The sequence below is a fragment of the Lytechinus pictus genome, chromosome 18, assembly GCF_037042905.1.
Source record: "Lytechinus pictus isolate F3 Inbred chromosome 18, Lp3.0, whole genome shotgun sequence".
NCBI lineage: Eukaryota > Metazoa > Echinodermata > Echinoidea > Temnopleuroida > Toxopneustidae > Lytechinus > Lytechinus pictus.
This window is the reverse complement of record NC_087262.1, coordinates 9,870,397-9,895,212: the sequence shown is the minus strand read 5'-3', so window position 1 is coordinate 9,895,212 and position 24,816 is coordinate 9,870,397. Positions and strand designations below refer to the sequence as shown.

The 24,816-nt window shown below is 36.1% G+C and overlaps 1 protein-coding gene across 3 annotated transcripts in view; it reads left to right on the top strand.

The window, feature by feature from the left end:
• Window positions 1-24,816, top strand: part of LOC129281548 (WD repeat and FYVE domain-containing protein 3-like) — a 104,312-nt gene that overhangs the window by 57,216 nt on the left and 22,280 nt on the right. For all 3 annotated transcript variants that reach the window (XM_064113589.1, XM_064113588.1, XM_064113587.1), the window contains 17 exons: window positions 124-161; window positions 1,305-1,352; window positions 2,468-2,564; window positions 3,617-3,715; window positions 7,164-7,241; window positions 7,598-7,819; window positions 8,295-8,478; window positions 8,942-9,102; window positions 9,948-10,096; window positions 10,635-10,755; window positions 11,456-11,541; window positions 11,713-11,796; window positions 12,708-12,762; window positions 13,358-13,477; window positions 14,428-14,545; window positions 16,259-16,288; window positions 24,640-24,746. In XM_064113589.1, coding sequence (XP_063969659.1) covers window positions 124-161; window positions 1,305-1,352; window positions 2,468-2,564; window positions 3,617-3,715; window positions 7,164-7,241; window positions 7,598-7,819; window positions 8,295-8,478; window positions 8,942-9,102; window positions 9,948-10,096; window positions 10,635-10,755; window positions 11,456-11,541; window positions 11,713-11,796; window positions 12,708-12,762; window positions 13,358-13,477; window positions 14,428-14,545; window positions 16,259-16,288; window positions 24,640-24,746 — 1,797 coding nt within the window. The remainder of the gene's footprint in view (window positions 1-123; window positions 162-1,304; window positions 1,353-2,467; window positions 2,565-3,616; window positions 3,716-7,163; window positions 7,242-7,597; window positions 7,820-8,294; window positions 8,479-8,941; window positions 9,103-9,947; window positions 10,097-10,634; window positions 10,756-11,455; window positions 11,542-11,712; window positions 11,797-12,707; window positions 12,763-13,357; window positions 13,478-14,427; window positions 14,546-16,258; window positions 16,289-24,639; window positions 24,747-24,816) is intronic.

The following is a 24,816-nucleotide window of genomic DNA, read 5'->3' as shown; positions in this document are numbered from 1 at the left end:
TTTATTGAAGGATATCCATTCAAAGAGATATTTTAGACATTCTGTTGAGACAATGCTGACGTCAGGCAATTTTTTCAACATTAAATTAATTAAACTTTTCATTGTTTTTATTATATTATTCAGGTTATTGAAGAGATCTTCAAAGTCACTTTGCCCAATTCGTAAGTATACTTTTGGCAAATTGTACCAACTATTTTCCTCACTATGCTAACTTCAGGAATGAAGCATGTTTCTGTTCTTAAGGAGATACATTTACATATCCCCTGGTGCTTTAAGAGAGTGGGACAGTATTATATAATCCTTATGATTTTTTTGACAAAGAATGAACTTCGATTTTAAAAGCTTGTTAAAGGACAAGTCCACCCCAACGAAAAGTTTGTTTGAATAAAAAGAGAAAAATCCAACAAGCATAACACTAAAAATTTCATCAAAATCGGATGTAAAATAAGAAAGTTATGACTTTTTAAAGTTTCACTAATTTCACAAAACAGTTATATGCACATCCTGGTCGGTATGCAAATGAGAACACTGATGACGTCATCCACTCACTATTTCTTTTGTTTGAAATATGAAATATTCTAATTTTCTCCCCATTGTCAAGTGAAACAAGGATTAATTCCTCCCTGAACATGTGGAATTAGCATTGTTTAATACTATATGGTTCAGTCAAGTTGGTCCTCATTGTCAAATCTGTAAAAAATTAAATATTGTATAATTCAAACAATAAAAAACAAAAGAAATAGTGAGTGATGTACATCATCGACTGACTCATTTACATGTCACTGAGTTGTGCATATCACTGTTTTGTGAAAAATATTCAAAACTTTAAAATGCCATAACTTTCTTATTTTACATCCGATTTTGATGAAATTTTCAGCGTTATGCTAATTGATTTTTCTCTATTTATTCAAATCAACATTTTTCTGGGGTGGACTTGACCTTTAATAACAATGATTTTAATTTACAAAATCATATTCGAATGGAGCCAACAGGAATTACATTGGTTGAGAATCTAGTTTAGCACACAAGGACATTGACCAGTCACTCATTAAGTCAAATGTAATATTGCAGATTTATGAAACAACCCACGGAAATTATTAGTTATTTCATATTTTGTAAATGTATGATTGATGTTGGAAACCGATATTCATCCTCAGTTAATCTGTTTTGAAAATGAAGTAAGAGTAGTTTATGAAAACAGCTTAAGGTTTTTCATTTTCATTTTACTTGTCATGCTCATCATCTGTTTTGATTTTAACACTATTTTGCCATTCATCAAACTCCATTGACTTCTTCTTTTTCAGGTCTGCTGGAACAAGAAATACGGTCACTGTGGATCTCAAAGTAGCTAGGTAAGACTTTGGTTGAAGCCTTTTTCTTATCATCTATCTTACTTAATTACATTTTATTCTAGGTAGCCTCTTTGGTAAAACAAGCTGCTATCATCAGTGGGTCTGATTTTGATGCCCTTGCACTGTCTTAAAAAGAGTTGAGATTCATTAAAATCAAACTCACATTACGATTGATTTAAAAATTTTATCTCTGTGCTACACAGCTCTCATTCAGTTTAAATGATTTTGATTGAATCTATTGCAATTCTTTCTAAGAGTGGTCCTTTTTTCATCAATAAATTAGTCATACCAATGTTAAATTAATAAAAGCTACAATGATTTTACAGAATTTATGCCACATGGGCCTGTTACAGAAAGCGTTGCAAGCAAACTCAACTTCAAAAATCAATCACAATTTGATTTGGAGCCAATCAGGCATGCGTATAAAGTACTTGCGTTTGATTTGTTTAATTGCATTCCTTTAAACACATCTGTTTCTGCAATGTGCCCTAGGTTTGAGCCTTGCACTTGTCTTTTGGAAAAAATGTGAAACAGTCAGTTTACAGTTGTGTGCTATCACATCTGGGCCTTGTAATATAGAATCTAAAATCAGTTACTGCCATAGGCTTGCAAGTATGTTTGATGTTAACCCATTGACTACTTTATCTCAATAGACTTTGTACAGGGACTGACCAGTTCTGTTAGGCCAGGGCTTAAAGTCGATTATATCTTTATGTTACATGCCTCAATTTGATAAACTTCTTTAAATACCAAATTAGAAGGTTAGATATGAAAGAACATTTTGGATTATACATGTACTTGAAAACTCTTTGGTTCTATGACATGTTCTCTGGCGACAATTGCTCCGATGGAAAATCTGCATGCTGAGCCAAACATAAAACCAAACCTCCAACACTAAGTAAACCCTAATCCTTATCTTTACATTATTCTGAACTAAAAACTGTATTACAATCCTAACTCTATGCCCTCTGAGATATGAAGATCAGAGCAAATTTCGCAGTAGCAAATGTCACAGGAGAAACTGTTGTGTCACCCTTTTTTTTTTAGATATTAAAGAATGTTGTGTATTCATACTTTAAAACTTAAACAAAAAAATCTCCTTTACTTTCTCATAGGGCTGCTATGGGAGATGCTGCCTGTAAGATGTGGAATAATTACCTGTCAGTGGAGAAGAAACTGTCGTCTAAAGAACAAGCACAAACTAATCAATCGGTAAGTAAAGTTACTACATACCATGTCGACTTCGGGAAACGGGAAGCACTTGACAAGGCACATTTCTCCCTGACAAGTTTCCTCTTAAGCCAATCAAATGCAAGGATTTCCGCTATGGTCAATAAAAATCATTGATTAATTCCTTTGTGAAACACTCCCCATCTATTGTGGAAAAGGGGGAGCAGTTCATGACACACCATCATCACTGACATACTTCCTCTTAGCCGATCAGATGCGAGGAAAGTCACAGACTAATTAATTTGTGTTCAGACATGGGTGGTCCTCACATAAAGTCTTTGTGAATTGAATAACTCCCAATATTTTCAATTAAATTGATTTCTATAATTATTGACAGGACAGGTAAGAATTTCTTACTGGGGATTAAACCCCCTCCCTCCCATATGTTTAAGAAGTAATCAATTTCATTATCTTTATTCTCTTTTAATGCATCAAACACAATTGAGTAAATGTAATAACAATTTAATGGGGATAAAAACCTCATATTTCCAAAATATATATTTCGAAAATCTTCATTCTCTTGTAAAATCTTCTTTCCTTGTTATTCAAACCTATTTTGCCGTTCTTCATATATGGTTTAGATTGTCTTACTTTACTTTTAATTACATACGATTAAGATTACTACAAATTTATCCTAAGGGACTTACAATTACAAGCTTCGCTTTTTAATAAGTCCCTCATTTTCATTTTCACATGCTAACTGTAATCTATAATTTGTCTAATCATCAAAATGTATCTTGAACAAAAATTGTATACATTTCATGTATTTCCTACGAATTTGTTAATTGATTATTGAAGTATTCTTATGACACTTATTCTGTTTTGTACATTTATACATATGTACATGTATACATGTATATATGTTTGTTATGTTTATTATCAGAAAATGGAAGTGAAATAAACTAAACTGAACTGAACTGAAAAACAACTTTATGTTTGTACTCTCGTACTGTGGGTTGTAAGATTCCAAGACTAAATTGAAATTTAACAAATATTTTTCTAAGATTTTGATCATTTTTGTCTGAAATATGCAGAGGTTAGCAAGTAAGGTTATTGGTGGACTTCAGATGCTTCCCTCTCTGAAGAGCAAACGAGAGAGCGCCACCTTCAGGTTTAGCCTTAACTTCATGCAGGTAAAGAATAATACTTGTAGCCTTTCATCCAGAACCTTTCAAATATGATGAATTTAGCAATAATTACTGTATAATATTATGAAATGATATTATATATTTCATGATTTTTCGATTGTAACTTATTTATTGTGGTCTAAAGTTTACATCTCCAATCTTTGAAATATTTTATGAATCTTGAAAAGTTATCATGTTTCCATTGTAACTGACTACAATATGTATATATTTTTTTCTGAACCTCCTACATTTGAGCCTAAAATCTTGTGTTAAGTTTATAATTTTTTAAATGTTGAATTTGTATCTATCGATGTGACATGCCTGTCCACGTTGATATATCTGTTCTGCTCTGGAGGTGATTCCATCCTCTTTCAGTTCAATTCTTATACACTCTTGCTGTATTGTAATTTCTTTTACGTATCATTGCAAAAATTTTAATAATCTGACAATTTTGCAGGTAAAAGAAACCCAGCAGGTTTCCTATGTAGTTGCTATCCTGGTCATCAGCATACACTTCCTGCTGAAGTAAAAGAGTATATTACATAGGTTATGTAGATTCGAATCAGGTCAATACACCATCACGTGACCATAGCTGCAAGGATCGCATTTGTTATATTCTAGGTTTTGATGTCGCCTCAGTGAATAAAACTGTGTTGTATTGTCAATTGCGGCGTTATATTCACTAAGGTGACGTCACTCGCTGCTTACAAGTTGCGTAATCAGGTAGTTTATTTGATGTACGCGCTAGTGTTAACGCGTCGATTGCATGAAGAACGCGTTTGATGTATTTACAATTTTTTTTTCTATTGTGACGTAGCTGGATTAGAGCTGCAGAAAGAATTTCGGGTAAATCAGAGAGCGAGAATGATGATGAATGCAATCTCTTATAGCAAATCCACATAGACTACATAATATAACAGATATTGCCTGGTTTTTTTTTTATAAATAACATTTCAACTCCCCTCCGAAGCTATATTTTTCCCTATGGCAAAATATAATCCCTTGGGGGAAAAATATAACTCCGTCGGGGAGAGGAAATGTTATATTCAAACTCTAGGTAGGCAATATCTGTATAATAATCACTCAGAAATCTAAAATCCATTTGTGTGTATTTTTTGTGTATATACTTACAACTCTTGATTTGTGATTTTGTATTTCCTGCTTTTGAAAATAAAAAGAAGCAATAAATCACGAATGTTATTTTAGTTTTATGACTGTAACTTGTCAATTAAGTCCTTTGTCAATATTTTGGTTTGTTTAGTTTTACTCAGATAGTCAGTGTTCCCTAACAAAAACCGATTGAAAGGGAAAGAACTTTTCAAAAGTTATGAAAATCATGAGTAATTCAAGTTTTAAAAGTGATTAAGTTCCAACCGCTTATCTGACTAAGAATACTTCATCGAGAGTGCTTTCCATTCCTCAAATACTTATCAGCAATACCTACTTGCAATCTTCCTGTGCTTTCGATTTTATCGTGAACTGTGTTTTAGTTTTGCAGATTTAAAGCAATAGTATTCTCTCGGTCTCTGTTCATTGTGTTATTGCAAGTGTATGTGCAGCGCTGCTACATGTTCTCTGGCCAAAATTTGCATTTAAAACCCAGGGCAATTATTTCTCGGCCATTCTTTGAGGATTGTTGAGTACAAACTTATGAATAGTCTGATTCTCCTCTGTATTCCTGGTATAGCCCTCTGGAATAATTCTGAATTTTCTCGTCTCACTGCATCAGAAATCCCTTTGCTGTTGTCAAGTACATATATGTGAAACTTGGATTATTTCCCAATAATTTCCCATTTTTGTCTCACCTGCATAGCAGAGTGAGACTATAGGCGCCGCTTTTCCGACGGCGGCGACGGCGGCGTCAACACCAAATCTTAACCTGAGGTTAAGTTTTTGAAATGACAGCATAACTTAGAAAGTATATGGACCTAGTTCATGAAACTTGGCCATAAGGTTAATCAAGTATTACTGAACATCCTGCCTGAGTTTCATGTCACATGACCAAGGTCAAAGGTCATTTAGGGTCAATGAACTTAGACCATGTTGGGGGAATCAACATCAAAATCTTAACCTAAGGTTAAGTTTTTGAAATGTCATCATAACTTAGAAAATATATGGACCTAGTTCATGAAACTTATACATAAGGTTAATCAAGTATCACTGAACATCCTGCATGAGTTTCACATCACATGACCAAGGTCAAAGGTCATTTAGGGTCAATGAACTTTGGCCGAATTGGGGGTATCTGTTGAATTACCATCATAATTTTGAAAGTTTATGGATCTGATTCATGAAACTTGGACATAATAGTAATCAAGTATTACTGAACATCCTGTGCAAGTTTCAGGTCACATGATCAAGGTCAAAGGTCATTTAGGGTCAATGAACTTTGGCCAAATTGGGGTATTTGTTGAATTACAGCCATAAATTTGAAAGTGTGTTGGTCTAGTTCATAAAAGTTGGACATAATAGTAATCAAGTATCACTGAACATCCTGTGCGAGTTTCAGGTCACATGATCAAGGTCAAAGGTCATGTAAGGTCAAAGAACTTTGGCCACGTTGGGGGTATTTGTTGAATTGCCATCATATCTCTATAAGTGTATTGGTCTAGTTCATAAAACATGGAAATAAGAGTAACCAAGTATCACTGAACATCTTGTGCGAGTTATAGTAGTTTTCAAAATCAGCACTGCTGCTATATTGAATCGCGTGATGCAGGTGAGACGGCCAGAGGCATTCCACTTGTTTGAAGTTAAGTACTAAGTGTACGTCAATGTGTATGCGAAACGTATCCAGTCACAATTTTCCTTCCAATCATTGACACGTTTTATGTGCTCATCCTTTTCTGTTGTGTATTTATTTGTCCCGTGCATACTGTTACCGTTTGCAACATTTTTTAAGGGTTTTTCCTTGACACCGTCAATACCCCCAAATAATGCAGCTTTCACAGAGAGTCCTGCCCCTCCCCCAAAGTGTTGCAACTAAAATTTATCACAGAAATGGTAGAATATACTTGTTATCTAAAACAAGATATGAATTGCAGCCCCATAATATGGTATAATTCTATTGTATAATATTAGTTTTTTTTATTTTTATTTTTTATATATATGTTTTATTGATTTTCAAAGGTTTACAATCATCGAATCAATATACATGTAACAAAAGAAAAAATAAGCAGCAAAAATAAAAATAAATAACAATAATAATAATAATAATAAAACATATAAAACACCAAAACATAAATACTGCAGCATAAGATACCAAATAAGCATTACACACAATATATATATATGTACAATAAAAATATACAGTACATGTATAAGAGAATAATAATGCATTGAGTAGCATTTTATAAACTTTGTTTGAACATACAATTGTATAATATTAGTTGTTATGTGATATGATGTCTTACTTGATATGACAAGATTGTATTTTATTTCGTTCATTCTATAGGAAGCTCTAATGTGGACACACACCCATGTATTTATTGTCAGAGAACTGATGGAGCTCCAACAGAAGCAACATGAACAGGTCAGTTGTAGTCACTCTTGTTATTATAATCATTGCCATCATCATCAACACCGTCATCATCATCACCATCATCATCATCAGCAGCAGCAGCAGCATCACCATCGTCATCGTCATTGACGTCATCACCATTTATCAAAGAATTTTTCCCCTTCGTAATTATCTCTCCCTTCACTTCTATTTCTCTTTTAAGCATATTTTATCTTGACAATTTTGGTGACATACTTTCTTCTGATACCGTTGTCATTAAAAAAATTCAAATTCTGTACATACATGTAGGATGTCAGATTGCAGCTAACGTTTGATTGTATTCTCTTACAAGTATAATTAATTCTCATCAACAATCACACCTTTTGCAGAGCCAAAGGCACTTGATGCGATTCATGAAGGAGAAATGGGAGCAGCTAGAATTTGAGCTGATGAGGGAGAGGGGGCTGTGGGGACCCCCGTACGGCTCTTACCTGGATAAATGGATGCTTGACATGACAGAAGGCCCATCGAGGATGAGGAAGAAGATGATTCGCAATCCAGACTTCTACATGGACTACCCGTATCGGGCGGAAAATGAAATGATTCTCAATGTAAGTGCGGTCTGAGATTAATGTGTTGGGTGGGGGAAGGAAGGGGAGGGGCATAATGGTTTATGATCATCATCAGGTGCTGCGCTTTGTTGATTGTGTCCTGCTCATTGTACGATCCCCTTAGGGAGGCATATCGCGAAAATTATTTGTCAAGATATTTCGAGTTTACACATATGCATGTATATTGTTTGATGTGAAACAATGATGTCAAAGCGGAATATGAATTCAATTCAATACAATTTGATATGAGTTAACCAAGAAAATTTAATATTTGATGGCATCCTTGATTTGTAACAGAAGCCTCCTTAATGCAGAAAAAAAAATTGAAAAAAAAAAAGCTATTCAGATTTTTTTTCTTCTAAAACAGGAATACTAAAGTTGACATTTTGGAGAATAAAAGCTTATTCATTAGGGCTACAAATAATTCATTGTCCTAAACGGTTAATGTTTTCTCGACATCTTTGGACAATTACAGAAGCCCTCTAAAGGCAGGAAGGCGGTGAGCTTCGACAGCAAGAAGTTCAGCCAATGCAAACAGACCAAGAACCTCCTGGAATCGGCACCAGGCATCACCCCCAACGAGGGCAGTCTTTCAGATCTTAACATGGAGAGCGATAATAACCAGGAAGAGATGATGGATGTCGACGATACCAGACCAGGTCAGTTAAGGGATTACCAATACAACTGGAATAGTGATGTTCACAATCAAATTTCTTGAATCCAAAGTTATAAATCTGAAAAAGAAAAATCTATGGGTAGAACTGAAAGTGATCAGAGTACAAATGCATTTCAAAACACCTTCGTGTTAACATCTTGTGCAGAAATGTGTTTCTGTCCCAACGCTGTTCGGCTCACACAAATTGAGCAATTGAAAAATGCTCTTCAAACACATAATGAAAACATCTTTGTATTCATCATTTCCCAAAAAATGTTATGAAACATGTTTTTGAAATCTTAACTCTCCACCGAGTCTTTGCATTTGTCCCATCTATTGAATTTTATGTAAGTAGTTGGACAAAAAGTGCTTTGCTTGTATTTTGTAAAAGGAATGATAACCACTCCCTTAGTTGGAAATCAGGATGAAAGTCGATAAGCCCAAATCTTTTGTCTCCTTGTCTGTAGATGTGAGAGCTTCTTCCATCATGACGCGGCAGCCTAGCAACCGCAACAACCAGGATGATGACGATGACACGCCCGACAACGAGAATCCAAACGACAAACCGCTGGAGGAGCAGAAGACTGACAACCAAATGGTGCTTCGGTTGTTGGAACAAGGAGAAAAGGTTTGTCAATATTTAATATTTGGGGGCAATTCCCTATAATGATCAACGTTTTTGTACATCCAACCCCCATTTTTCTCAAGTTTTACTTCACTTTATATACTGACCAAGACATGGTCCTTTGAGAACAGTACAGACTGTCAAAAGAACAAGAAATCACAGAAAATTTTAAGTAGGTCCCACATTTCGGGGGTTGGTAGTACATATTTTATGGAATTGCCCTTTGAATACAGGAACTAGGATTATTACTGTATAAAGCTAGTGCCAATAAAAACAATTGATATTCAACAGGATTTGTGATATAAAAAGTGGCACCACAGGCTGAAATTTGTGGGAACCAGGAGAAAAGGTTTGGCTTCATGTGTCATTTTCAACTTTTAAACTCTGAAACTGGGTTGTGTTGAAAAGGGTTATGTTTCACCATGAAAAAGGATGGGGGAATGAAGAGAAAGTAATTAGGAATGAAAATAGAATGGATTGAATCAGAATTATTCTTGTATAAACCTGAATTGAAAGGGGGATATGTCAGATAAATATTGGCACAACAGGCTTGACGTTGACCTAACTTTCAGGTCTTATGTCCAGAGACTCAATATTATCTACCATGTATGAGAGAAATGGAAGACAATGTGTTGTCCCTCATGAATATTTTTCAGGGGAACATTTCATGATTCTACAAAGTCTGTTATCCGACAGTTACCATAGTAACAGTCAAACACTTGTGCCTCTCAGCCAATCACAACCAAGGAAAGTTGTCACTTCTGACAAGTCTTTGGATGACAAATGTTGATGAAACACTCCCCAGGTAGATTGACATGGGATTAACAACTTCCTCTTGCCCGTTGTAGATCCGTCACATCTTCCGTTGTGCCAGAATCCAAGGGTTGGACACCATGGAGGGTCTTCTCTTGTTCTGCAAAGACCACTTCTACATTGTTGATGGCTTCACCCTTCTCAGTTCGAGAGAGATTTGCGACATTGACTCCGTACCCGACCAGTAAGTAAAGGAGCCTGATGATGGAAGTGGTGATGGTGGTGGTGGTGTTGATGGTGGCGATGATGATGATGATGATAATGATGATGGTGATGGTTAAAAGTTGATGATTATGTTGATGGTGTTGGCGACGGTGATGATGTTGACGTTGGTTTGAATAGAGGAGGTTGCAGTGGAACAGAAGATTGTGATGAAGTTAGTGATGATGGGGTTGATTGTGATGGTGGCGGTGGAAGTGCCAGGCGTTGTTGGATTATCCGTGATGATGTTAACATGTTGATGAGATTGATTCTGTTAATAATGATGATGTTGTTGAAGATGTCATCGATGATGATTTTGGGGATGGTGGTAATATGGATACAATAATTATTGTAATGATGGTAGTGATGCTAACAGTTTTAAATTCGTGCGAGACTGAAAAGAAAAATGTCTGCCACCCCAGTCTTAAGGAATAGTCAGCAGTTACCAAGCTCAGTAGATGTCACGATTTTTAAAAATCAATATCCCTCTACCTCATCTCCATCTTTCGTTACACTTACAGACACCAAGACCCTATCATTCCACGTGCCTCGAGAGGGCAGCGTTCAAGCGGGAAGAGGATGTGCAGCAAGTTTGCCTACGAGGAAATCCGAGAGGTGCTCAAGAGGAGATATCTATTGCAGGTAAATTGTCAAAATATGGGAAACTGATGTGAAAGGACCTTGCACAAAAATGTCAGAATGTTGGATCTTGAATTATGGTTTGTATCTGACTGTGAGCTGGCAGAGTGAGGAAAGTATGTTTTTTAAAGCGCTAGCAGTAGCTGTTTGGAACTCATCATGGCAGCTTATATTTCTTGATAATAAACTGTAGCCATCAACAATAACTTGCAGTACGTCTTTCATAAGGAAGAATAGATTTGAGAGTTATGTGAAGCATCTTTTTTTGAGACAGGATTCAATGTCAAACAATTGAACATTGAGGCCCATATTCTGAAGTCAGGTTCAACTTAGATCATGGTCTAACTCTGTGCTAAAATTATGGGAAGCCAAAAGTCTCAAAATTTTTATTAAGTTGTATGTTTCTTATTTTTACTGTGCTCTTTCCTGATTCATCGATGGTGAAGATAATCATCTATTTATACTTTTATGAATGGTTTGAGAGCCAAATGAGCTGAAATATGATATCTCTACCGTTAGTGATTTATGTAACAATTGGCTATCCATACTTACACCACAACTGTAAACCTGAGTTTAAGTTAAACCCGACTTCAGAATACGGGCCTGAGAGTCTAAGATCACTAGCCTTCGCTTAGGGTGTGACCCTATCAAACTGTATTCTTGGGATTAAAGTAATAATTTTTTTTCTTTCCTTTCCTTACAGCCCATTGCCATTGAAGTATTCTCATCCGATGGAAGAAATTATCTCTTAGCATTCCCAAGGAAAGTGAGGAATAAGGTTTACCAAAGGTGAGTTTCATAAAGATTTGTTATCATAACAAATGCACAATTTCTATTTCGAAATTACTATCAGCCAATCAGATTGAAGGATCTCAGTAGCTTTTAACTGTCATTGTAAATTTGTTATTGTAGCAAGCTTTGTGAAATATGCCCATGGTGATGTTTTGTCTTCCCATACAGATTCAATACTGAAGCAACGAGGTTGACAGATGATGCTGTACAGTCGGTAGCATTACAGAGCAAACGAGCGCAGGTGGAAGGCGGGTATGTATAACACTTCTTATAACTTTGTTCTATTATATTTTATTCTACTCTAATCTACTCTATTCTACTCTATTCTACTCTATTCTACTCTATTCTATTCTATTCTATTCTATTCTATTCTATTCTATTCTATTACATTCCATACCATTCCATTCTGTTCTTAAACTCCATTCTGTTCTTAAACTCCATTCTTTAAAACGGGTTTAAGATTGTAGCCAATCATACTCACATAAATGGGTCTCGTGTGGGTTGGTTATTTTGCACCGCCATGCACCAGAGAGCAGCAGGTGCGCAGCAAAAATTAACATGCACTGTAAATAAAAAGAAGAAGAAGAAAGTAAGCAGATAAGGGGAATAATACTAGGTCTCTGGCTTGAGACATTGCAGGACAGGGGGGTGTTTCACAAAGATTCAAGTATGACCTAGAGTCGCACTTAAATGCAGATGCGTACATGATATGCAATGCGCAATCCTATTGATCAATATGCAGTAGTGCGCGTCCTCTTGGCATGTGATCACTCTCGCAAAAAGTGTTCACTAGCTTACAAGCTTGTGAACTTGTAAGCTAGTGAACACTTTTTGCGAGAGTAATCACGAATTTCCTAGAAAGCTAGTGAACACTTTTTGCGAGAGTGATCACGAATTTCCTTGTTGACCATAGTAGATTGCGAGACAAAAGAATACCTTCGAGCAATTAATTTTCAAATGTTTACAAACATCGAATCAGAAGTTTGTAGTTCTTACTAACGCCCCACCGATGTGTATATTATTTTTATTACTTTTGTCACAAAAAAAAATCATGAATCTGTATATCTCATGAACAACGTATCTAAGATCCGAGTTTGGATTTCAGTGTTGTATAAAAGAATGTTGGAAGGAATGTAACTACATTTCCCTTTTTTCCCCTCCAGGCCAAATTTTCTTGGAAGTATCATTGGTATGAAGTCTGTCACTCAGAGATGGGAGGTAAGAAAATATATATATTTTTTATTTTTCTCTTCATCGTCTTCTTTTATTCAATTTTCGATGTTTTGACATGGGAGGCAAGTGTCCAGTAACATACAGTGTTGCTAAAAAGTTAGTGAACCCCACCAGAAAATGAATATATCTAAAAGTCGTCATGTTCTGCCATATTTTAGACATTTAATTGTGAAGTCAGGTGATAAAATATCACATTCAATAAAGTTTGTTTCTCTAGGCTTGCCGAACTTTGTAGTGTTGTCTACCGTAAGTAACGGTCTATCAACCGCATCTTTTTCTCGATGATGATGGTGGTGGTGGTGGTGATGAAGATGATAATAGTAGACTGATGATGATGATGGGGATGATGATGATGATGATGATAATGATGATGATGATGATGATGATGATGATGGTAATCATGGTGATGATGATGATGATGATGATGATGATGATGGTAATCATGGTGATGATGATGATGATGATGATGATGATGATGATGATGATGAGGAGGAGGAGGAAGATTATGTTGATGGTGATATCCTGAAAAAATAATATTGATGTTTATAATGAAGCTTATTCTTTTCTCTTTTTTTTGCAGCGAGGAGAAATCAGCAATTTCCAGTACTTGATGGCTTTAAACACGTTAGCTGGTCGCTCTTACAATGACCTCATGCAATATCCTATCTTTCCATGGATTCTCGCCGACTACGACTCAGAGGTGAGCTACAGAAATGCAAATTATATTCCTTTCTTTGCAGTGTTTTGAATAAAGAAGTGTCTTGAATATTTTAGCTGATAGATCCTAGAATAATCTCATGCAATATCCTATCTTTGTAAAAATAATAAGAATAATAATAGAAATAATAATAATAATGATGATGATGATGATGATGATGATGGTGATGATGATGATGATGATGATGATGATAATGATGATGAAGGTGATGGTGATGATGATGGTGATAATTATGGTGATGGTGGTGATGATAATGAAGGTGATGGTGATGATGATGATAAAGGTGACGGTGATGATGATAATGATGATGGAGATGATGATGATGATGATAATGAAGATGATGGTGATGCTGCTGCTGCTGATGATGATGATAATGATAATAATATGCAACATTTATAAAGAAGTTAATACAATGTTTCTAAGCGCTGCATACTATTACCCCGGCTTTTGCACGTGATAAGGTGCTCAAGCATTCAAGGAATTCCTCCTTACCAAGCACCCATTTACTACACCAAGGTGGAGAGTTGCAAATATGGATAAACGCCTTGCCAAAGGATGCAGATGCCATGGTCAATTCTTTCTGACTACGACTCTGAGAAAAGCTTTGGGGGGGGGATTTACAGAAATACAAACTATTCCTTCTTGAAGACAGAAGTGCATATTTTTGCTATGTTTTAAATACAGAATCTTTTTTCATGTGTTTGCTGATAGATCTTACAGTAACATGATTCAATATTATATCATTTTGTGAATTCCTATGACTTGGAGGTAAGCTTTACTGAAATACCAACTATTCCTTTTTGCAGTCTTTTGAATACATACATGTAAGCTTGTTGAATATATTAGCTATTTTTAGGTCTTACAGTATTGTATCTTTTTGTTAATCGTTGCCAAATGTGACCCAGAGAAGTTTCTTCCATTGTCCTCCATAGGAACTGGACCTGACGGATTCCAGGACGTTCCGGGACTTGAGTAAACCAATGGGAGCTCAGACCTGGGAGAGACTGGCCCAGTTTAGGAAACGATTTGAAGACTGGGCTGATTTACAAGGTACATGTAGGCAAGAGCTCAAAGTTGGAATAATCATATAACCCATGATAACTCATTATAACTGATAAGCATGTACCTCTTACTCAGCACAAATGTTTAATTGTTTTATGTCATATCTAGTCTATAACATGTAATTGCTATGTTATCAGCCATATGGACTATTAAAGTGCATTGTGGCTGATTTTGGGTTGTGAGGGTTTGTTCAAAGATGGACTGTTACTGTAGCATTCTTTAGGATTGATTTGCAATGTAGCCCTTCAATAGTAAAAAAAAAAAGAAGTTATTAATACTCGATTGTATACAAATCGACAATTGATTTTAGCTACTGTAACAGCAAATCGATGAAGTGGTCTTCGGTTAATAATCTTAGAAAATAGGTCCACTTCTCCTAGTACCTCATGGGCTAAACCTTGTTATACTGTTATACCGAGGTTGTTTTACCTGACTGCTAAGAAAGCACGAATGCCTGTGAACAAGCAACCAGGGGACCAACGGCTTAAGGTCCTCTCCGAGGGACCTGGTAATGAGGATAAATGCCTTACCAAAGGGCACTAGCGCACCACTTGGGAATCGAACCCGGGTCACCGGAATCCGAAACCCCCGCTCTACCGACTGAGCTATCGCGCCTCCCCTGTTTGGTCTACTATTTATTTGGCCTAATTGCGGTCGGTCGACACTTTATTAGGTCCAATTCTCATTTAATAGTCTAATGCCAAATTGGTAGGTCTATGTTCCACTTATTCTACTTCATATTCTTTACTTTGCAAAATGAAACTTTGGTTCATTGAAAGTTCTTTTAATCATATAGACTTAGAGGTGTTAAACTAGGTAGATATTGGAGCAAATGGTTAAAGCCTAACTGGAAATTAGACCAAACGGTAAATGGACCAGGTGCCCGTAACGCAAAGCTTTGATAGCATTCATCTTAGAATATTTTTCTTGACTACAATGTATAATCAATTGTGAAAATCAAGCGTACAATTAATCGCTAACCTGAGTGTTGCGGGGCCCAAAAGTCAATTAAACCAATGTCAATGCTAACATATGGTTAGAATACAAACTGTAAACAAAGAAGGATTAGAAGCGGATGTAAACCAATAAGCTATTAACCCCATGACAGTGATTACCCCCCCCCCCCCCGATTATTATAGGTTGCTTTTGATAACAGCAGAAAAATATCGGTGAAGGTTTGATGAAAATCTTTCCAAGAATAAGAATTATGAATGTTTAAATTGTTCTATACATGTATGTGATGTTATATGCGAGCAACTTCTCCATATACCATGAAATATGAATCCCATCTATTAAATTTTTTATTGATTATGATGAATAGAAATATTTTAACCTATAGAAAAGGGTATGTGTCTGATGATATACAGTCTATCCACCGCACAAATGAAATAATTTTTTTGTGAAAATTTTTCAGAAATTTATATCACACGACATATGGAGGAGCTTCTTATCTGTGACGTCACAAAATAAAAACTTTATATTATGAATTGATACCTCCGTTATATTTTGATGGATTTGATCAAACCTTCACCAATGCTTTCTCTTTTTTTGTTTTTTTATGAAAACCAACTTACATGTATTATCAGGGTGAACTTCCCCTGTAATCATTCGCTTCTTAACCCTCATCAATTTTCGCTTGTGACTACCATAATAAATCAATAACGCCCTTTTCATTATTTTATGAATGCTTTATCTCATAAGCGTGTGCTAGACCTTCTTGCTGGGTACTAGGTAAGCATTTGATTTTACTAACCCCCCACTCCTGCAAAGACTGACTCATTTGAAGTTTTTAACTTTAGTGCGAAAAGAGACCTGGGCCCCGTCTTACAAAGAGTTACGATTGATCCGATCAACCACAACTATAGAAAGCCAGCAACATCAACACCTTAAATGCATGTTTGTTCAAAATATTTCCTAGATATGATGTATATTCATGCATTCATCACTTTCCTGAAAATTCAGATTGCTTCTCTTTGTTTACAAAGTATGCTGTGCAAATTCCGTGTTGAAAAAAATTATGACATTGATGGATTTCCATACAGTTGACGTTGATCGGATCAATCGTTACTCTTTGTAAGACTGGGCTCTGATTAACTCCTAGGGGTGGTCTTACATAAAGCTGTTTGTAAGTTACTCACAACTTCACGCAAAACTGATGGGTGTTTTATAAAGCTTTTTGTAAAGTTACAAACGACTTTACAAATGTCTAGAACGAGTTCTTCAGCTCCAAGTCAGCTACATGCAAATAAATGCAGGGATATATAATTTAGCACGGGAAAGGGTCACCAGTCGGTCGTAAAGTCAAGCGTAACATCCGAACAGCTTCATGAAAGAGCCCCCCCCTGGTGACTTTTTTGGGTGCTCTATCAGATTGTCAAGTCAATCTCTGTAGATTAAAGTTCTCCTTGACAACAAACATCTCAATTGAAAATTAATTTAATTTAAACATTTGATTAGGGTGATAGAGAAAAATCTCCAATCATTTTAAGCCCAGCGCAAACTACACAATCTGATAGGACTCAATTTTTTGACAAATCACGTTTTGCATCGAGTGTGGCAGTTCTAAGAAGAAAAATTATTTTATTTGAAGTTCGGCGTAGGAGTAATGAAATCATGATTTTGCTTTGCGGCATGCCCTGTGGTATGAGTAAAGTCCGAGTCGGCTTCAAGTCGTATCGGTTGACGTAATGATGATTTGGAATTGAATTTGCTTTTATTACTACAGGGAGGTTCGAACTAGACTGAATTTCAATTTCAGTTGTCCAGCGACTATTCTGAACTCTGATTGCTAAGATTTGATAGGTTGGAATGTTCATATCACGTGTTATTACAAATATCTTTCAAATTCGGATCACAACGAATTGTATAGTGTGCGCCTGGCTCTAAGACTGACAATTTGGGGTTTTTCATTTAGCAGAAGAAATGGTCACTAGCCATGCCTCAAGTTGTGCACAACTTACAATCAGCTACATGTATATTAAATGGCCCCTCATTCATATCATTTTTCATTCCAAACAACTAGCAACACATGAAATGTACTAACAAAGCAAAAAGTAATTTGCATGGTGGAAAGATAAATGCTCGATTAAAAGCAAAGTAATGGTCAAACTTTTAAAAATCCTTTTGTTCGATTCTGGTGTAGGCTTCTGTATTCTGTTTCCTCATCCTTTTATTTGGTTGGTTAATTTAAAATGGTAGGATTGATTATGCAATACATGTATCTTTCATGCGGTGCAAGCAAAAAAAAAAAAAAAACCCAGCCAGGATAGATACTTCTCCCGAAGGAAGCCTTGGACTTTGATTAAATTTGCCCTTGCAGAGTGTTTAAAGTGGTTATGTAATTAAAGGAGAATGAAACCCTTGAAACTAGCTGAATCCATATCATAGAGAAAAATCAAAGAAACATATTGTTGAAAGTTTGAGGAAGATTGAATGAATAATAAGAAAGTTATGAGCATTTGAATATTGAGATCACTAGTGCCATGTAGATCCTCCCATCGGCAATGCGACCAAGATCTGTGATATCACACACGTACAACTCCCTCATTACTTTAGTACTTATTTCACTTATATTCTCACTTTTATAGAGTCTATCACAAGGTTAGGTGTTTTCTTTATGAGATGACAAGTACAGAGGTTTCACAACATTATATCATTGATGAATCGTTTGTCATATGATTAGAATGAGCAAAAAGAGATGTTTTGGGGTATATTTTCAGTGTCCGAATGGGAGAGTTGTACATGTGTGACATCACAGATCTTGGTCGCATTGCCAATGGGAGGATCTCCATAGCATTAGTGATCTCGACATTCAAATGCTCAAAACTCTTTTATTGCTAGTCCTATTTTACTCAAAGTTTTGTTGATCTTATTCTTTGATTTTTCTGCTTTCACAAAAGCTAACTTGCTCCAAGAGTTTCATTCTCCTTTAAGTCCAATTGGAATAGGAAGGAGGGGATGTTTCACAATATGTTAAGTCTGACTGAAAACCGTGCTTAATGATACTTTCACACTAATGAAACTAACTCCAAACTGACCAATGGTATGTCACATTGGAAATAGTGTAATAGCTTTGATCGGTCTGGAGTCTTTTTTCGTCGGTGTGACTGTAGGCATATAGCCAACGTGCATTTAATGCGTAAACTGTTCTATTGATGGTAAGTCCCGTAGGAATACGGCAGGACAGCATTTTGCTGGTAAACGCCGAGCTGGTATATAACCAATTTATACCTAGGAAACATTTTTATGTCTAGGTTGATCAGTCACAGTGGCTGACCTTATAGATAACAGATATTACTCTCGGGCCTTTTTATCAAAGTGGAGACAATGGCAGAGTGGGGATTCAAACTCACAATCTTGCGATTATGAGTCCAATGCTCTAACCACTGGACCACACGACCCTCAGTCATCGGTGGTTGTGCGGTGGCGTGGGTAGTGTGGGTCTTGTCTCCAAGTACAGACTCATATTTGACACTTTAACCAATTATACCATGTCTGGAGTGAAGACTAGACTCTCGATCTCTGCCTGTGTCAAATGAGGTAGAGGCAGCCACAGTACATAGTGAATCTAGTCTAACTACATGTACTTCAGACTGCATCATGAACTATAGATGCAAATTACGAAAACCAAATGTCTGTTCCTGTAGACTAATTCCGAGGATAATCTGACCAATGTGATGACGCGTGATATATCATATGCAGCTTAGATTTAAGTGCGATTTATAGTTAGACTTAAATCTTTGTGAAACATTCTCCTGTTTGGTTCGAGTTTATTGTGATTGGGCCACGAACCAGGAAAGGCCTGGTGGTTGAGTTGTTGCATACTAATCATTAGATGATGGTCGAAATCCCGAGGGTTTTCAGATTTCTCATTCTCTTTTTTTTAAATATATATATTTACAAGATTGAGTATACATGCAAGTTTACTTACTCTGCCTAACATAGCAAGCAACTGCATCACAGACCCACATGATATCATGATAATTACATTTCATTGTAACCATGGCAACAGATTAAAACTTACAAGTCACATGTATATGTTTTGTATTGACAAATTTAGACATCTACCCAAACTCCTATTTGTGGTGGAGGAGCAGTTTTTGTCTTTCCCTTATGTCATCCTTATTCTGCTACAAATACTCCATTCAGTCACACACTATGAGGCTGTTCTCACTCAGTTCCTTAAACTAGTTTAGTGGAAACTAGTTTAACGCTAAGTGAGAACGGTCGAAGCGCTCTTGGAAGCGCTCTTCCAAACCAGTTTGGAAGACCACCTCGCGATGTAGTTTTCAAGATCGCTTCGCATCGGAAAAGTGGTTTTAGCGTAAGTGAGGACACAACCGTTCTTCGGGAAGCGATCTTCGCACATTTTGAGCGCGCTACTCCACACGACAGGTGTAGAATGCCAATGCTGCGGTTTCGAATTTCGCGCGAAACGTGTCACCCCACTGAGAGCGTTTCCATAGCAACAAGAGCGCTTTACGTGAAGTGATTTTGAAAACCACTTTCGTGTGATCAAGTGAGAACGCTAGCAAAGCGATCTTCCAAACTGGCTTTCTGAACCGGTTCCCAGTAAACTAGTTTTAGGAACGTAGTGAGAACAGCCTCTATTTTACCTTTTAGACCACCCTAACGTTCACTTATCTTTTGCCTTGAGTGGTCTTAGGACATGCAGTTTGATCTTCAGGGACCTGTTTCACAAAACTTGTTACAATAACAAATTTGCAGTAACAGTTCAAAGCTACTGAAATCATTTGATTTGATTGGCTGATTGTGAACTTGTCATAGAAATTGTGCATTTGTTATTAATATAACAAGGGTTTTTTAAACTGGACCCAGTTCTAACATCTTGACATTTCATTACTTGATTTGAGGAGGTTACCTAGCATTTTTGTTGAAGGAGGGTTGAGTCTCGTGTTGGCTACTGGACACCTAACACTCTTCTAAGTTTAAGTTTGATCAAAATCTCCTTCAGGCAACTTATGTTATTCCTTATTCAGCTTGGCAAGAATGTTTATGATATATATTCATGTAACAGTATTGAAACATAGATAATAATGATAATAATAGGTATTCATATAGCACCATCTAGCTAGAATTATTTATATGGATTGTTGTGTACCCTCATATGATCATCTTGAATAATCATAATAATTGAAGGTGATGCATTATTTCTCATTGCATGATATTCTGCAATTTTTGTTGGCATCTCTCTTCCTCACGGATACAAATGTAATTGCAAAAAATGGAAGGGGGATGGCCCCACCTCCCCCCAAAAAATATAAATTTGGAGCTAATGAATTTGAATCGCCAACAATGCATTACCATTGTGTTATTTTGCTCATCGGCACACATGATGTAGTCATTACACGTAGACCGTAGTTGTCAGATTTCCATCGCGAAAGATCCAAACTTCCATTGTAAGGTACTGTGTGTACATTTATTTGTATGTGAACTCATTTTCATTTTCATAACACATAACAGGCTTGTATAATAACACATACCGTATATTCCTGCATTTTGTAACTGGAGAAAAAAAAAGATTTGTATACCGGTATCCAGTACTGACTACATAATAAAAATAGGTTGTGAAATTGTGAATTGATATTGTAAATATATATCTTTTAAAAGATACAATTTAGTCCATTTGCATAATATCATACATGTATGACTTCATGCGTATACATTTCCTCCTGGCGGGTGTGTCATAAACTGTTTGCAAGTTATGAATGACTTAACATACGACTGGTGACCTTTTCTTGCGCCAAATGATCCCCATATAACTGACTGAACAGCTGAGAATATGTTCCAGTCTTGTGTAAAAAATTTTATAGTTCAACTTGTATATAAAGACCATCCGATAAAGATACGGACAGTGTATTATAGAGGAGGAGCTGTGGTGTAGTGGTTCTGACTCTCGCCTTGTAAACAGAGGGTCGTGTGTTCGTATCCCACCACGGTCTGGCGTCCTTTGGCGAGGCGTTAACCCACACTTTGCCACTCTCGAGCCAGGTGCTAAATGGGTACCCGGTAGGATGTGAAAGTCATTGTAGCTTGTCCAGTACTGTGTGCGCCTCACCGGCGACTGACTAGAATACTCCCCAGGGAGTGGAGGATGTGCATACATTGTGCTATATAAAAACGGATTATTATTATTATTATTATATGAGTAGAGGCTCTGTGTCATGTACAGGTTGATAAAGCAGGGTTTGCTGTATCTCAAAAGAGTTCAATTTTTAATGGAGTTTCAGAATGAAATGCACATCTGTTGGAATCGTTGCTATATAGGGCAAACCAACTGGTGCCATTTCATTAAGACGTGCAACTTCATGTATGGTAAAATTGCAATAAATTATAAACATTGATTTTCAAATTTATTTCATGTTGAGCACAGTTATCATGGTAGTATAGGAGCAAAAGTTGCCATAATCATATAAGAATGTCTTCATGAAAATAACTGCTAGTCATAAACTTACATATTTTGACTGTTTATACCCCATTCCCACTGTCGTGCGATCCTTTACGAAAGCTATGATTGGCCTTTTGTAACTGATTGCAGAAATTTGTGAACCATTCAATATTTTTCTACGATCAATACGGTTGACACGACTGATCTGATATGATCTTATACGATCTGATAATATGACCGATTACTCCACGATTATAAGTACGCTGTTTGAATCATGGCGCGAATCGTGACAGTGGGAACTGGGTATTAAATACAATCATTATCACTGGAAGGTAAAAACCCATTGCTAAACCACAATCATTATACAGTACATAATAATTTCATTACATATTTCTTTTTTGTACCCATTGATGGTCAGATAACGATTGTAACGTTGCTGTGATTAATGTATTTTCACTGTTTTTTTTTTATAGTAAAACATACTAATGTCATTTATTGCAATTAATTCATATCCCATGATGCATCTGAAAATGATTGGAGTGAGATTCTGTCTATCATTACATTTACATTAATACCAAGGAGGTGCAATAATCCAGTCTGTAAAAAAAAAAGAAAGGCGGTGGTGGGGGGGGGGGTGGTGATAACAGCTGGATCCAAATGTATAACAAAGAGTTATGAGTTCCTTAGTGTCAGGCTTTAACGTCAACTATTACTGAACACTTATCTGATTGATGGATATATGTGCGCCTGTGATGACCAATGCGATGGTGCGTTTTATACTGCACGAAACTAAACTTTATGTGCTCTTAGGTCACACTTAAATATTTGTGAAATACCCCCGATGTGATTTGTAGTTCTTTGCATTAGATAAATCGAATCTGATAAATATTGGTTAAGATTGATTTTACAATGTATCTCATGAAAAATTGATCTGGTTAATCACCACTAGGGGTCATATAGATTGGTTGATTTAATAACTAAACCAAGATGATAATTGATATTATGGAAGGCATCAGTTCTGATTACAAGCTTGAAATTATGGTAATGGCCATGGTAACGGCTTGGCAGCCATTCAAAATTAGGGTTTTCCATGAAATTTACAATAATTGCAAAGTTAAAATAATAATTCTTCATGAAGTGTGGACCAAGTGAGCTATTCATGAACAAAATTGTTGGATTTTGTGTCCAACAGGACAGTATGTTTTATCCCATAGTTACCATAGTAACAGACATCTGTGCTTTTCAGCCAATCAAAATCAAGTAAAGTATTTAGATTTGTCAACTTGTCAAGCTCTCGCTACAGCTCTCTCATAGAAGGTACTATTAAGCAATCAATCTTACGGCTGTGTATATGAATAAAAACATTCAACCAGTTTATCATATTACCATTTAAAATCATAATGCTCTTTGTGTGGGAAAGATGTTTCGACAATTTAGAGACTTGTCATTACTTGTCAAACAAAACAAAACAAGCAAAAAATCAAACAACAACAACAAATGCAAGTCACTTGTGCATGTGAGTAAATAAATCAACCATATATTTTGCAATTAATTTTTAATTTGCATGTTTCTTGCAACTGAAAGTAAAATCGGGGGCTAAATTAAAAGTGATCTAATGATAATATTATCTCAAGCAGAGTAGAGTACATTGAGCCAACATGGTTCCATAGTCTCAGTACTACATACTGTACATTATTGTTTTCATTATCATGATCTATTAATTGCAAGTTTAAAATTGATACTTGTAATCAATTGCAATTTATTTCTTGCAATGCACCTTAATATCCTACAATGTAGATAAATTTCTTCTGTTGACAGGCATGAAACTCTGGGATACCCCTTTATCCTTCAAATTTTGCTTGAAATGAATGGCTCTTTATTCTTATGTACATTATTTTTGTGCAGTAATTTCTTCAAATCCCTATATTCCCCTTAAATTTTGGTGGAAGGATTTTATGCCTTTGCATTTTTTACCCATTGAACCTTTTGCATGACTATGAAAGTAATTTGATTACTCGTAACCAAGAGCCATTGTGCTGTGGTGTTTCACTACCTTTTCCTTTAAAGGTTCGTGCATCTTTTGAGTCCCAATTCATGATGTCCAGGGATGTGGTTCCAAGGTTATGTAACATTAAGTACTTGCATGTTTGACAGAAAATTGTTCAAAAACATGATTTCATGTACAGATCATATACAAGAAGTATGTGTTTCATTCAATATATTCCATTATTTCAACTGTGGGTGATTAAATAAATCAATATGGAATATGCTTGTCACCTTACACGGTCATTCCACATAGGTTCACATTCGAGCTCAGTAATAATACAGTATTAAAGTGGCATTGACACAGACCTAGAGGTGACTCTGCGGTAGCTAGACAAGGCTTTTCACATTGCCTAACAATGAATATCGATGATTTTTCATTCATGTACTCCAGTATTAAACACCAAGCAAGCTCGAGTTTTCTCCTGGACTTGCCGGCACATCAAGGATGATGCAGAACTTAATATGAATGACACGGGTTTGACCATCTGATGAGATTTGTGTTACAATCCATTAAAGTTTAAAACCTCATTAACACACCCCTATGAATTTTGGCCACTGTCTGGATATATTAATACACTGCATACATATAATGTTTCAAAATGTTTTTTGTTTTTATCCTTTTGTTCAGATGACACTCCTCCGTGTTACTACAGCACGCATTATTCCTCTGCTATGATTGTAGCATCGTACCTCATCCGTATGGAACCATTTACTCAGCACTTCCTCAGGTTACAGGTGAGTGGATGATGATAAATACGATGATGATGGTGATTGATGGTGGTGGTGTTAGGGATGGAGAAGATGA